This window comes from Castor canadensis, chromosome 2 (genome assembly GCF_047511655.1).
Source record: "Castor canadensis chromosome 2, mCasCan1.hap1v2, whole genome shotgun sequence".
Lineage (NCBI taxonomy): Eukaryota > Metazoa > Chordata > Mammalia > Rodentia > Castoridae > Castor > Castor canadensis.
In genome coordinates, this window is record NC_133387.1 from 102,654,624 (window position 1) to 102,667,784 (window position 13,161).

The 13,161-nt window shown below is 40.2% G+C and overlaps 1 protein-coding gene across 3 annotated transcripts in view; it reads left to right on the forward strand.

Moving 5' to 3' along the window:
• Positions 1-12,299: 12,299 nt before the first annotated feature.
• Sun3 (Sad1 and UNC84 domain containing 3) overlaps positions 12,300-13,161 on the forward strand; it is a 28,373-nt gene continuing 27,511 nt past the window's right edge. For 2 of the 3 annotated variants that reach the window (XM_074065404.1, XM_020165176.2), the window contains exon 1: positions 12,300-12,398. In XM_074065404.1, the coding sequence (XP_073921505.1) occupies positions 12,317-12,398 (82 nt within the window). In that variant the 5' untranslated portion in view covers positions 12,300-12,316. The remainder of the gene's footprint in view (positions 12,399-13,161) is intronic. The other variant, XM_074065405.1, reaches the window with a different exon arrangement.

Sequence of the window (13,161 nt, forward strand, 5' to 3'; positions counted from 1 at the left end):
ATGTCTTATTTTGGGGGAATATTCCTGTCTTTTGAGTTAGAAACCCTAAAATTTTTTTTTGGCTTTTGTTTTTTTGTTGTTTTGGATTGGGTTTTTGTGTGTGTGTGTGTGTGTGCTACTAGGGTTTGAACTCAGGGGCTAATACTTGCCAGGTAGGCACTGTACCACTTAAGCCACTCTGCCAGCCCTTTTTGTGTTGGGTATTTTTGCAATTTTATTTTTATTTTTTGATGGAACTGGAATTTGGGCTCAGGGATTCACAGTTGCAAATGTGCTGGGTATTTTTGACAGTCTCCCTTTCATTTTGCTCTGGGTTGACCTTGAACCACAGTCCTCCTGATCTCTGCCTCCTGAGTAGCTAGGATTATAGGAATGAACCACCAGCCCCCAGCTTATGAAGTTCTTAACCCTATTGCTACCATACAGTGTTTAGCATTGTAAACCCTTGACCTAGATGTGAGGTTTTAGCCTTGCTGGGTTTGAGATCTACAAAAAGTATAATGATTACATTATGAATCATGCTGCACAGAAAATTGCCTGATGGCGCCAACGGGCAGTGACAGCTTTGGCACCTTTCAATATTACCCAGAAGACTTCATGCTAGCCTGGGCAGTTAATGGGGATAATTACTCAGAGATAACCCTTGTGAGAGCTGGGGATAAACTTTGAGAACCTTCAAAGAAATGTGGCTTCAATCCCTAGTATTGGGGGAAGGGAAGACCCTTCAAAGAAAATTGACTCCAACAGCAGAGGCAACCATAGCAGCCTTGATTTCCTCTTGTTGAAAAAAAGAAAAAAATCAAATCAAGACTTTTTATAATGGTGGGTATTTAGCAAAACAAAGTGTTGCTTCTGTTACACAAACATCGCCTTAGAAAAATAGCAGAAGGCAAGTAATGTAGGAACTGGTTAAAGAGAAGATAGTTTTGTAAGAGGAAATCACCCTAACTCTGTGTTTTATCCAGCTCTAATATAACAGGGTGATGAATTTGAACCATCAGCCAACCCAGTCACATAGGTCATAAGGACTTTATACTGCAGTGACACATATTTGTTTCCCTATATATAGAGGCACTTGGCTTATCATGCACACCACACAACAAAGTACCTCCATTCTGTAAGTCACAGCACCATCTGACTAGAGGATCATCGCTTCAAGAGTTTATTTTTAAAAGCAGCTGGTCTTCGGAAGTGGGGCTGTCCTGACTAGAGTATCTCCTTCTCACTTGGGCAAAGAAAAGTGTACAGAATTGACACAAGCTGCCAGCTTCCGTGCCAGCTGAAAGAAACCCTGAGTGGAGTGACAATGAGGACTGACCATTTCATAGAGGAATCCTTGACTTTAGGCATGTTATTGAAATTTTAGGTGCTTGCAGCTGACAGATCACATAAGAATCTAGGCAATGCTCCGTGCAAAGGAAAATGAGTAATCTATTTGGAGTGAGAAAAAGCTCATTGTTTATTTCCTGAACTTTATCACATGTATCTTTCTGTCACATCATGGCCTTCAGGATTTAGAAGGATCTAATGCCTCTTGATACATCTTCTTTTCCAGTGTCTCCAACCATACCTACAGACACATGATACCTGCTCCTTATAAGCATTGATTGTAAGAAAAGAAAAAAAAACTGTCTTTAAGTACATTTTTTTTTGGTGGCACTGGGGTTTGAACTCAGGCCCTCATGCTTGCTAGATAGGCACTCTACCAATTGAGAGCCCTCTACCACTTTGCCAGCCCTTTATTGCAATTTTTTTTTTTTTTTGAGATAGGTCTTGTATACTATTTGCCTGGAGCTGGCTTCGAACCTTGATCCTCCTGATCTCTGCCTCCTAAGTAGCTAGGATTACAGGTGTGAGCCACCAGTGCCTGGCAAATTTCCATTTTTCTTAGCTTGCTGGCTTTTCCTTTTTGCCTGGTCTCTTGGTTTGCCCCATTGTTAACCAAAGCTGGTTTATGTAAACAACCAGTTTCTAAAGGCTGGAGGTGTGGCTTAAATGCTAGAGCACCTGCCTAGCAAGAGAGAGGTCCCAAGTCTAAACCTCATTACCGCCAAAAGTTTTGGGTTTTTTTTAATAAATTGTGCTAAACTCCTGGGACATGTCTTTGTTTTGTCCAATTCTGCCCCACCAGCATTCCCCATCTGTCCCAAGTAGCTAAATGGCCTGGTACAGTCCCTTCTCTCCAACTCATCCCAGCAGGTTCTATCTTTCCCTTAAGTTACGTCAGCATCCACGCCAGGTTTTCAGAAACTCCATGAATTTGCAAATTTTCTTTTTGAAGATAATTGAAATCATTAAAAGGCAAACTTTTCTTTTTGACATATATGATGGTTTTTTTTGGTGGTACTGGGGTTTGAACTAAGGACTTTGTGCTTGCTAGGCATATATTCTATCTCTTGAGCCACTCTGCCAGTCCTGTTTACAAATTTTAATATCACATAGCAGTTTGAGTCGTCCAGCTAGCCAGAGAAGCAAGGTCACTTGTCTATAAGCATGAAGAGGGACTGGATTTCTTTCTTTCTTTCTTTCTTTCTGTCTTTTTTGCAGTCGTGGGGTTTGAACTCAGGACCTCACGCTTGCTAGGCAGGTGCTCTACCACTTGAGCCACACTGCCATAAGGTCTCGCACACTATTTTGCTTAGGCTGGCCTCAAACTGTGCAATCCTATCCTCCTGATCTCTGCCTCCCTAGAAGCTAAGATTACAGGCATGAGCCACCAGCGCCCAGCAGTACCTGTCTTTTCTATATGTTCTGTTAAAGATTTGTCAATTTTATTTATCCTTGAAAAAAATTCAATCCAGATGCCAGTGGTTCACTACTATAATCCTAGCTACTAAGGAGGCTGAAATCAGGAGGACGGTAGTTTGAGGCCAGCCTGAACAGATAGTTCTCAAGACCCCATCTCCAAATTAAGTGGAGCAAAATGGACTGGAGGTGTGACTCACCTGGTTTGCAAGTGTGAAGCCCCGAGTTCAAATCCTAGTTCCACAAAAAAAAGATCAATGTTAGTTTTGCTGATCTCTATTGTTCTAATCTGTTTCATTTATTCCTGTCTGATGTTTGTGATTTCCTTCCTTCTGCTGATTTTGGACTTAGCTTATTCTTGTTTCTCGAGTTTATTGTGGCGTTATATTAGGAGAAAGTTGGTGTAAAGTTGCTTATTTGAGATCTTTATTTTTCTTAAGGTAGGCATTCTTTGTTGGAAAATTCTCTCCTAGGGCTGTTCTTGCTGTATCCCATAAGTTCTAGGGTTTTTGTTTGTTTATTTGTTTGTTGCAGTACTAGGGTTTAAACTCAGGTCCTCACACTTGAAGACAGGGGTTCTACCACTTCGGCCACTCCACCAGCCCTTTTTTGAGAGATGGGCACTCTACCCCTTGAGCCACACCTCCAGCCCTCTTTCATTGAGATGGGTATTTTCGAAATAGGTTCTCAAGAACTATTTGCCTGCGCTGGCTTTGAACCGCCATCCTCCTGATCTCTGCCTCCTGAGTAGCTAGGATTACAGGTGTGAGCCACCAGCACCATTCAAGTTTTAGTATTTTGTGTTTTTGTTTTTCTGTATGTCAAGAAATTTCTTTAAATTTCCATTTTGATTTCCTGTTTGTCCCAGTGGCTGTTAAGAAATGTGTTTTTAAGGTTTCACTTGTGTGTGAATTAGCTAATTTTCCTCCTGTGTTGGTTTCTAATTTCATGCCATTGGGTTCAGAAAAACACTATTTTATGTGATGTCAGTGTCCTTCTATTTGTCACAGCTTTTGTGGTGGCCTAACATGACTTGGTCTGGAGGATATTGCATCCAGGAGCTTTCTTGAGGACTTCAGGACCTCTCAGGAGAGTGTATTCTGCTGCTAGCACATGGAGTGTGTGTGTTTGTGTATGTCTGGCCCCTTTGTCCACAGTGTTGCTGTTACTCCAGCCTCTGTCTCCTTATTGACACTCTGTCTGCACCACCTATCCACTGCTGAAGTGGGGCACTGAAGGTTCCTACTATTGCTGTCTTTCTCTCCTCAGATGTATTGATATTTGCTATAGATGACAGATGGATAGATGGATGCATAGATACATAGATATGGAAGGTAAATTATTGACAAATGTTAGATAGATGATAAAGAGAGAGATAGATACATACATATACAGATAGATATGGATGATAAATAGATAGATGCATAGCTACATGATAAATAGATACATGATAGATAATAGATGATAGATGGATAGATAGATAGAGATAGACAGATAAGAGAGAGATTTTTCTAGTGTTGAACGCATATGTATTTATAGTTGTTACAACCTCTTGATGAATTCACGGCTTTATCATTTTACAGGGACCTTCTTTGTCTCCTGTAACTGATTTGAACATCTGTTTTTTAGAAGTCTAGGTACCTTGCTTTCTTTGGCTATTATTTCCATGGAATATATTTTCCTGTTCTTTTACTTTCAGTCTCTAAAAGTTCACATGGGTTTTGGGTAGACAGCTGTTGTGTGTCTTTTGGAGAGTTTAATCTGTTTACATTTCAATTAATTAGCGATGAAGGGAAACTTCTCTTGCAGTTACTACAGAACATCACTTAACTTGCAGAGTTCTGTTACAGAGTCAGGAATCGCCACCACAGTAATCATGAACGGCTTTAGTTCTCTGTTGCTTTCACCTGTGCAGAGTACATAACCCTTCAAACCTAACGTAACTGTACCTATTAAGAATTTCTTTGATGGTATTCCATGCACCTATTTGTAAAAGAACCATGCTCAGATGTTTTTGCCTCTGTAATGATAATAGCTGCTTTACTGTTTCACGACATTTGTTCATCTTTTACTCTACTGGCTTCTTGGCCTTAAGGGGACTCTTTTGAGTTCTAATTTAGGACTGTTAAGAAATAACCTCTGAAACATGATAATATTTAAATTTGTCTATGAAATTTGGTGATGTGGGAGAACTGGGGCAGGAAACTGAAATGGTTCCCATGGCGTGACGACTGAAAGGCAGGGTGATTCTTTATTGTTTAAACTATGGGTTTGTTTTTTTTTTCTTTCATTTAAATGGGCTAAGTTAAGTTTGTGCAGGGATTATTTTGAAATGAATAAAAATGGAGCTACATCAACCTGCAGTGAGCTTTGTTGACAGTACCCCTTTATTTTTATATAAATCTAATATTTTAAAAGTATGGATTATTATATAGAATAATTTTTGCTTCTTATTCTCACATTATATCATATATTTCACACTTCTATTTGAAAATAAGTATAAGACATGCCTGAAGCAAATCCTATGGATACTGTTTTTCCTTGAATGATTTATATAGCCACTGTTTTGTGATAACTGCTTTTGGAATCATAGGAAGTTTTGTGAAATATTGGCCTTGGGGATATCTTAGAATGCAAATTTAATAAAGTATATGTACATGCATAAAGAATTAATTAGCAAGAAGTAAGGACTTACAAACTTCTGTTTTATTATTCTCTGGCTGATTTGTACTTTTGTCTTCTTTGTGATTTTTTTCTATAGTGGTATGCTATGATTTGGTTTTTGCTATTTTTTAAAAATGTATCTACTAGAGTTTTTCTTGTGTGTGTTGTTACAATAGAACACATTATAGGGTATGATAATGAGCTATTTTAAGTTAGTGTCTTCTATTCCATACACCTACAGTTTGACTTCTTACATCTTTTTACACTATTAAGGTCACATTTTATATCTTCTTGCATTCTATATCCATTAACAAGTTGTTGGAGCTAGGAGTATTTTTCATCATTTCATTTTTTAATTTGTATGCTTGAGGTAAAAAAGATTTACCCACCACCTTTACAGTACTGCTGTATTCTGAGTTTGACTCTATATCTACCCCTTTACCAGCCACTTTAATATTTTCAAGTTCTTGCATAGCTACCTCTCATTTTAACTTGAAAATTCCTTTATTTATTTATTGGAGCAAGCTTTTTTTTCTCACTCCTTTGTTGAAGCGAGCTTTCTCTCGCTCCTAGTTATTACTGAACCTAACTGGAGCTAACTGGGGGCAACTGGAGATTCAGAAAGAACAAAGGATAAGGTCCACACAACATTACAAGTAATGATGTTACCTTATCTGAGAATGTCTTTATGTCATTTCTTTTTTTTTTTTTTTTGCAGTACTGGGGCTTGAACTCAGGGTCTACACCTTGAGCCACCATCCCTTTTTTGTGATGTGTGTTTTTTTTTTTCAATCTTCCTGATCTCTGCCTCCTGAGTAGCTAGGATTACAGGTGTGAGCCACCAGTGCCCAGCATATCTCACTTATTTCTAAGGACAGTTTTGACTGTTAAAAGTATTCTTGGGTGACATCATTTTTTTCTTTTACCACTTTGAACATATCATCTCATTCTCTCCAAACCTGTAAAGTCACAGAACTGCTGCAGGGTGCACAGCTGAGACCAAGGTCAGCAGGTGTACAGATGAGCTCAGATGCCATTGAATCCCTGTGTGGCATAACTGCCTTCAAATCACAGCTGAGAGACTAGGGCAGAATCACACGCTCCTATCAGGACCTTCTAGGCAGTCAAAGTCATCTCAAGAGACTTGTGTTTGTCTCTTGCCAGGTGTCAGGTGTGCTGGATGCCCTCCCGCCCCAGATTAAGGCTGAGGGAATCTGGATTGCAGAGAAGCTGCAGGTTCTGCAGTTGGATGGCTGGCATTCTTGCCTGAGGCATACAGTGGAAGGGGCTATTGCTAGGTCACAGGCCACTTTAGTGTTCACATATGTACTGAGGTCAGTAGCCCTACATGTCTCCTCCCAGGAAGACAGTGGAGGTAGTAGAACCAAGGGCCTGTAGCCAAATCCACAAGGGAAAACACTGTTTCTGAGTCTTTAGCTGGAGCCATGGCCACTGATTCTGCTACCTGGGCATGGACCTGTCATGTCAGAATGGCCCTCCCCAGTCTTGGAGTCCACTGGAGTTTCACAACTTCCTACCTGGTTCTTAAAGTTCACCCAAAGGTACTTTTTCTCATGATGACTATGACATTATTTTTGCCCTTGGAGGGTATAAACAGAGGGACCTCTTGTTCTGCTGTCTTGCTGATGTCACTCCAAAAAACTTCACATTTTAAAATAGATCTAACCAAGATGTCATTAAGTGCTAAGAGTAAAATAACTATCATCTTAGAATCCCAAATCATTCCAACCTTCCATCCAGCAATTCCATTCTATGCTCATGCCTAGGAAGACCCTGTAATGTGTATACAAAAATGCTGACCATAACTTGTACTGCAAAAAGACTACAAACAATCTAAGTATACATCTATACAAACATGGGCAAGTGAATTTTGATATGTATATAATAAAAAGGCTACAGTGGTTCTAGCTACTCAGGAGGCAGAGATCAGGAGATGGAAGTTCAAAGCCAACCTGGGCAAATAGTTCACAAGACTCTATCTTGAAAAACCCCGTCATAAAAAAAGGGCTGGTGGAGTGGCTCAAGATGTAGGCCCTGAGCCTATCTCAGTACCTCAAAAAATGAGTATTCGTTTTTTTATGAGGTTAATATATCTCAAGATAGACAATGCTGAGGGTTGGCCAACTGGCTCAAGTAGTAGAGTGCCTACCCAGCAAGCACAAGGCCCTGACTTCAAACCTAGTGCCACCAAAAAGAAATCAAATAATGTTGAAAAAACATAGTAGCATATTATTTAAGCCTAAAGCATATTATGGATACATATATATGTAGTAAAATATTTTTACAATACAGGGAATTGGAATATGTCAATTTTCAGTTTGCAGTTTTCTATGGGGAAGAAAGAGGTATGTGATACCAGGAAATATTTGAATTTCTCCCATGTATTTCTGATTCTTTTTGGTGGCACTGAGGTATGAATTCAGGGCCTTATACTTGCTAGGCAGATATTCTACCACATGAGCCACTCCACCAGCCCTGTTTTGTACTGGGTATTTTCAAGATAGGGTTTCACTAACTATCTATCCGGGGCTGTCTTTGAACTGAGATCCTCCTAATCTCTGCCACCATAGCTAGGATTACAGGTGTGAGCCAGTAATTTTTTTTATTAAAAAAAAAGTGTTGAAATTGAAGCAACACAGAAAAACATCCAGATTTGCTATAACAAAGTAGTATGTCCACGAGGGATCTTCGTATATTTCAGTAGGTTTTAAATATGCCTACTAAAATTTAAAAATGAGGCATAGAGAGGTGGCTGTGTTTATAGCCACTGGATGGGTGTGGTGGCCTGCCTGCCATTATGAGGTGTCACAGATAATGATGTAATAGAAAAGTCATGGGCTTCTAAATGACCTCACTCACAGTTTTCCCTTAAAGGATACATGCCTGTGAAGGAAGAAGACAGAGCAAAACAAACCAGAAAGAGTTCATGGGTAGCTTCGTGCTTTCCATAAAATAGGAAGAGAAAATGGATGGTACTTGCCATTGGCCCAGCTCATTGCTACTCAGTGGGGGACAATGAGTGGAAGACCAAAGACAAAAAGGGGTGCACGGTTTTTTCGGAGTTGCCCTGAAGAACCCAGCAGCAGTTCAAGTAGCAATGTATTGCTAGCAGAGCAGGAAAACCCTGATGCAAATGGGTATGTAACCTTATAGAATGGCTTCCATAAGATTTTATGTTAAAAGAATCATGGATCACTCACAGCCAGGTTTTCTTCCTTTTTAGAGAAAATCGTTTCTAAAGAGTTCCTTTTCGCCGGGTGCTGGTGGCTCATACCTGTAATCCCAGCTACTCAGGAGGCAGAGATCAGGAGGATCTTGGTTCAAAGTCAGCCCAGGCAAATAGTTCATAAGACCCCATCTTGAAATAATCCATCTCAAAACAGGGTTGGTGGAGTGGCTTGTGTTCAAATCCTAGCATCTCCAGAAAAAGACAGAAAGTGGGTTCCTCTCAAGCTTAATTTCCATCACAGTACTACACATCCTGTAGCAATGTCATTGTCTTTCTACATCAGTTGCATTTAGATTAATTACAAGGGACTGAGGACCAGGGGGATGAGTTTGAACTTGGGCCTCCTTTTTGCTAGGCAGGTGCTCTACCACCTGAGTCATGGCCCTGGCCCTTTTTGTCTTCATTATTTTTCAGATGGGGTCTCACAATTATGCCTGGGCAGCCTAGCCTGTGATCCTTCTGTTTACACTTTCCGTGTAGCCTAATGACAGGTGTGTCACCATGCCATGTTTTTATTGATTGAGATGTAGGCTCCCAAAGTTTTGGTCTGGGCTGGCCTCAAACTGTGATCCTCCCGATCTCTGCCTTCCAAGTATGCAGGATTACAGCAGTGAGCCACCACACTCAGCAGTGTCCTGTAAAACCCACAATGAATGCTGGGCAACACAGCCTCATGCCTGTATTCCTAGCTACTCGAGAGGCAGATGGGGAGGATCTTAATATGAGGCCATCCCAGGCAAGTTTGTGAGAACTTACCTCAAATCTACCCAGTACACAAAAAGGACTGGTGAGTGCTTCAAGTGGCAGAGCACCTGTGAAGCAAGGGTGAAGTCCTGAGTTCAAACCCCAGTACTGTCAAAAAAATAAATAAATAAATAAACCTTAGAGATGACTCACTTTTTCATCAGTGTGCTTCCTGTGCAGACTCGGGAGTGTGCAGAGCTAACACTGGGCTTCAGACTCTACACGCGGAAGCATTAGTTACACTCTTGGCTAAGAATAGTCTAAACAGACTGTTATTAGATACACATTTTGAGCCAATAGCTATGTTTCCTCTGGTAAGAACATTTTATATATAGCCTGAAAGGGACAGGTCCCTTGTCCTCTTGGATGGGCCAAATTTGCTGCCTGCTGGGAAAACAAAAACTGAGAATAATGAAATAACCATCTCAATATTAACCACAAATCACTTGCACCAGAAGAAACTTTCAATAGAAATTATAGGTTTGCTACCAAATTATCAGTACAAGAAGGATGGCATTTGAAAATCACAGTCAATACTTCGGTTTGCATGAGTTAAATGGTAGACTCTGAGCTGGCTGAGTGGCTCAAATGGGGGAGAACTGCCTTAGCAAGCATGAGGCCCTGAGATGAAACCCCAGTGCTGCCAAAAGAAAGAGAAACAAAGAAATGGCAGAATCCCACAGGCTAGGTGAGGCATTAAAGGAATGTTTGCAAAAAAAAAAAAAAAGAATTAATCTTTGGTAGATGTGGTAGTATGATAATTTTCATTTACTTCAGCCCACTGAGAGGACATAATTAACCTGTAATTAAGGTTCTTTAGTCAGTGGACTCTCTCCCACTCCCCAGATGACCAATGATATTTTAAGGGGGCCTGGTGTCAAGGCAACACTTCCTGGGAGGTGAGTGACTTAGGAAATCTCTCTTCTTCCTAACTCTTAGCACTGTCCCCTAGCCTTGGCTGGCTGGTCACCATGAATGCCTAATGTAGGAGGAGATAAGTACATAATGATTCTATATCAGGGGACTTAAAGTCTCCCTGTGGTGACTGAGCTGGAGTTTTTCAAAGCCTAATAACTGACATCTCAACTGGGCAAATCAGAAAGAGTAAATTTGTACAACGTTGACTCAACTAACGTCAAAGCATTAATATAAGTAATCTGTTTACTAATATTGAGCATAATGTTAAAGAAGTAAAATGCAAAGAAATACTCAGATCTAAATATGTATTATATCATTTGGACTTAAGATCACCTTTTTATTCAGTGGTGTTGGTCTCATGCTTGCTAGGCAGGTGCTCTATCACTTGAGTCAATCAGCCAACCTTTTTTTTTGAAGGATTTTTTGAAATAGGGTCTGACAAACTGTTTGCCTTGGTTGCATTCAAACCACAATCCTCCTGGCCTTTGCCTCCTGAGTAGCTAGGATTACAGGCGTGAGCCACCTGCGCCTGTCAGGATCACCTTCTTAATCATAGCTCAAGACCTGGACCAGGGAATTGTGTCTCTTTGTTGACAAAGACTAGTTCAGGACCAACAGGTGAAAATCGAAGAACACACTGTGGAGTGACTTGACATTCTGGAAGCACAAAACTAGGTACACCATGGAGGCAGGGATAGAGTCCAGGAGGATAGTTACCTTCCCAGGTGGAAGGGACAGGCACCAGAGGGTTGCTGATGGCTGGGTGTATTCTTCTGTGTGAGCCTCAATTGAAAAATACCACAGACTGGACAGCTTAAGCCAAGGGAATTTGTTTTCTTGGAGTCTGTAGCCTGGAAAGTCTGAGATCAAGGTCTAGTTGATTCAGTCTGTGGTGAGGGCTCTCTTCCACTGTGCCCGCACGTGGTTGTATTCTGTGTGCACACAGACAAAGAGCTACTGTAGTCTTTTCTTCTGATAAGGTCCCCAATCCACTAAACCAGTGCACTCTGATGAACTCATTGTCCTTACTCGTCTTCAGAAGATCCTGTCTTTATGGTAGCAGAGCAGGGCTTCAACATGGGAATTTGGGGCGGGGGTACACTTGAGAACATGGTGCTGAGAAAGAGGGGACATGGATGCATTCATTCTAAGAAAGTCCTTGGGCTATACAATTGTGATCCATGCACTTTTCTGTGTGTGTGCTACACTTCAACCCAAGGTGGGAAGAGGGTTATCATAACTTAAAAACGTATCAGATAATTTTTTACTTAATTCTTGTGTGTGTGTGTGTGTGTGTGTGTTTCTGTGCCTTGAACTCAGGGTCTGCACCTTGAGCCACTCCACCAGCCCTTTTTTGTTATGGGTATTTTTGAGATAGGGTCTCATGAACTATTTGCCTGGGCTGGCTTTGAACCATGATCCTCCTGATCTCTGCCTCCTGAGTAGCTAGGATTACAATCGTGAGCCACTAGCAATTGGTTTGACTTAATTCTTAAAACCAAATTTCTAAAAAAAATAAAAAAACAACAAAGCCTGACTTTTCTTTCTTTTAGTTCATTCTGCAGGGGGGATTAGGACTAGGATTTTGAACTCAGGGCTTCACACTTACAATACAACAGGTGCTTTACCATTTGAGCCACACCTTCAGTCCACTTTGCCCTGGTCTCTTTGGATATGGGGTCTCAAGAACTATTTGACTCGGCTGGCCTTTAACCTTGATCCTTCAGATCTCAGCCTTATGGGTGTGAGCCACTGGTGCACTCGTCATTCTACATTTGAGACCTCTGGAACACCTACCTATATTTTCTTATAAGCATTTGAAGAATATCGATAGGTATATAATAGCTTCATGTTCTCTCAAGTTTAAGGATAATGGGTTAGGAATTAAATTAATTCACACACTCAACCTAGAATAAGCAAGTTTGTTGGCTTGGGGTAGTGGTAAAGTCCAAGTTAAAGGTTAATAGTAATAAGTTACATTGTTGAATTTTCTTTATGGTTTTTATTCTTTGTAGGTTGATTCGATCATGGAAGGTTATCCTAAGTGTAGTGTTTACATTGGCTTTTCTTCTTGTTGGTAAGTCTTACTAATCCTATTTTACCTTAAATGTGATTCACTGGATATGGTGTGAAAGAGATCTCAGTGGAAAAACTCATATTTGTAGTGAAAAGTACACATAAAGCACAGAAGTGCTTGCTTTTGTCTTTTATCTCTGATAATAAAAAGAGTACAACCTTTTATTTTGAGTTCACATCACTGATTTCTTAAATAGTGAAGTTTGTTTTTTAATATTTGTTACTGTTGTGCTGGGTGTGGGGTACATTTTGTCATTTACAAAAGTTCTTGCAATATATCAAATACTGTCATACTTGAATTCATTCCCTTCACCAGTCTCTTTTATCTCCCCATACAACCTTTTCATAGAAGAATTAAAAGTACTCTTTTTTCATTGAATGCCATTTTGAAATCACAGATGTGTTAAAGTTAAGAATCCTTCATATATTTATTGCAAACACATTTTACATTTTCTAAATTTGGATGGCTCTGGTTGCAGGGGGGGATTTTGATAACGCAAATTCTTAGTCCCACATGGTTCCCAAAGATGTCACTGCTTTGACATTCTGTTTGTACATTCAGAATGGCCGATATCGTAAGTCACAACCCCTGGTACATTGGGAAATTTCTATTTAATATACTGACAATTTGAGGTGTGGAGTTCCCATTAAAATCAAGGTTTCAACTCAGTTATTTCCTTACAATAGTATTTTATAGTATGGTGCCATTCGGGTGCTATTTCTTTTTGATTACCTTCGACTATTACCTTAGCCTGACCTGCATC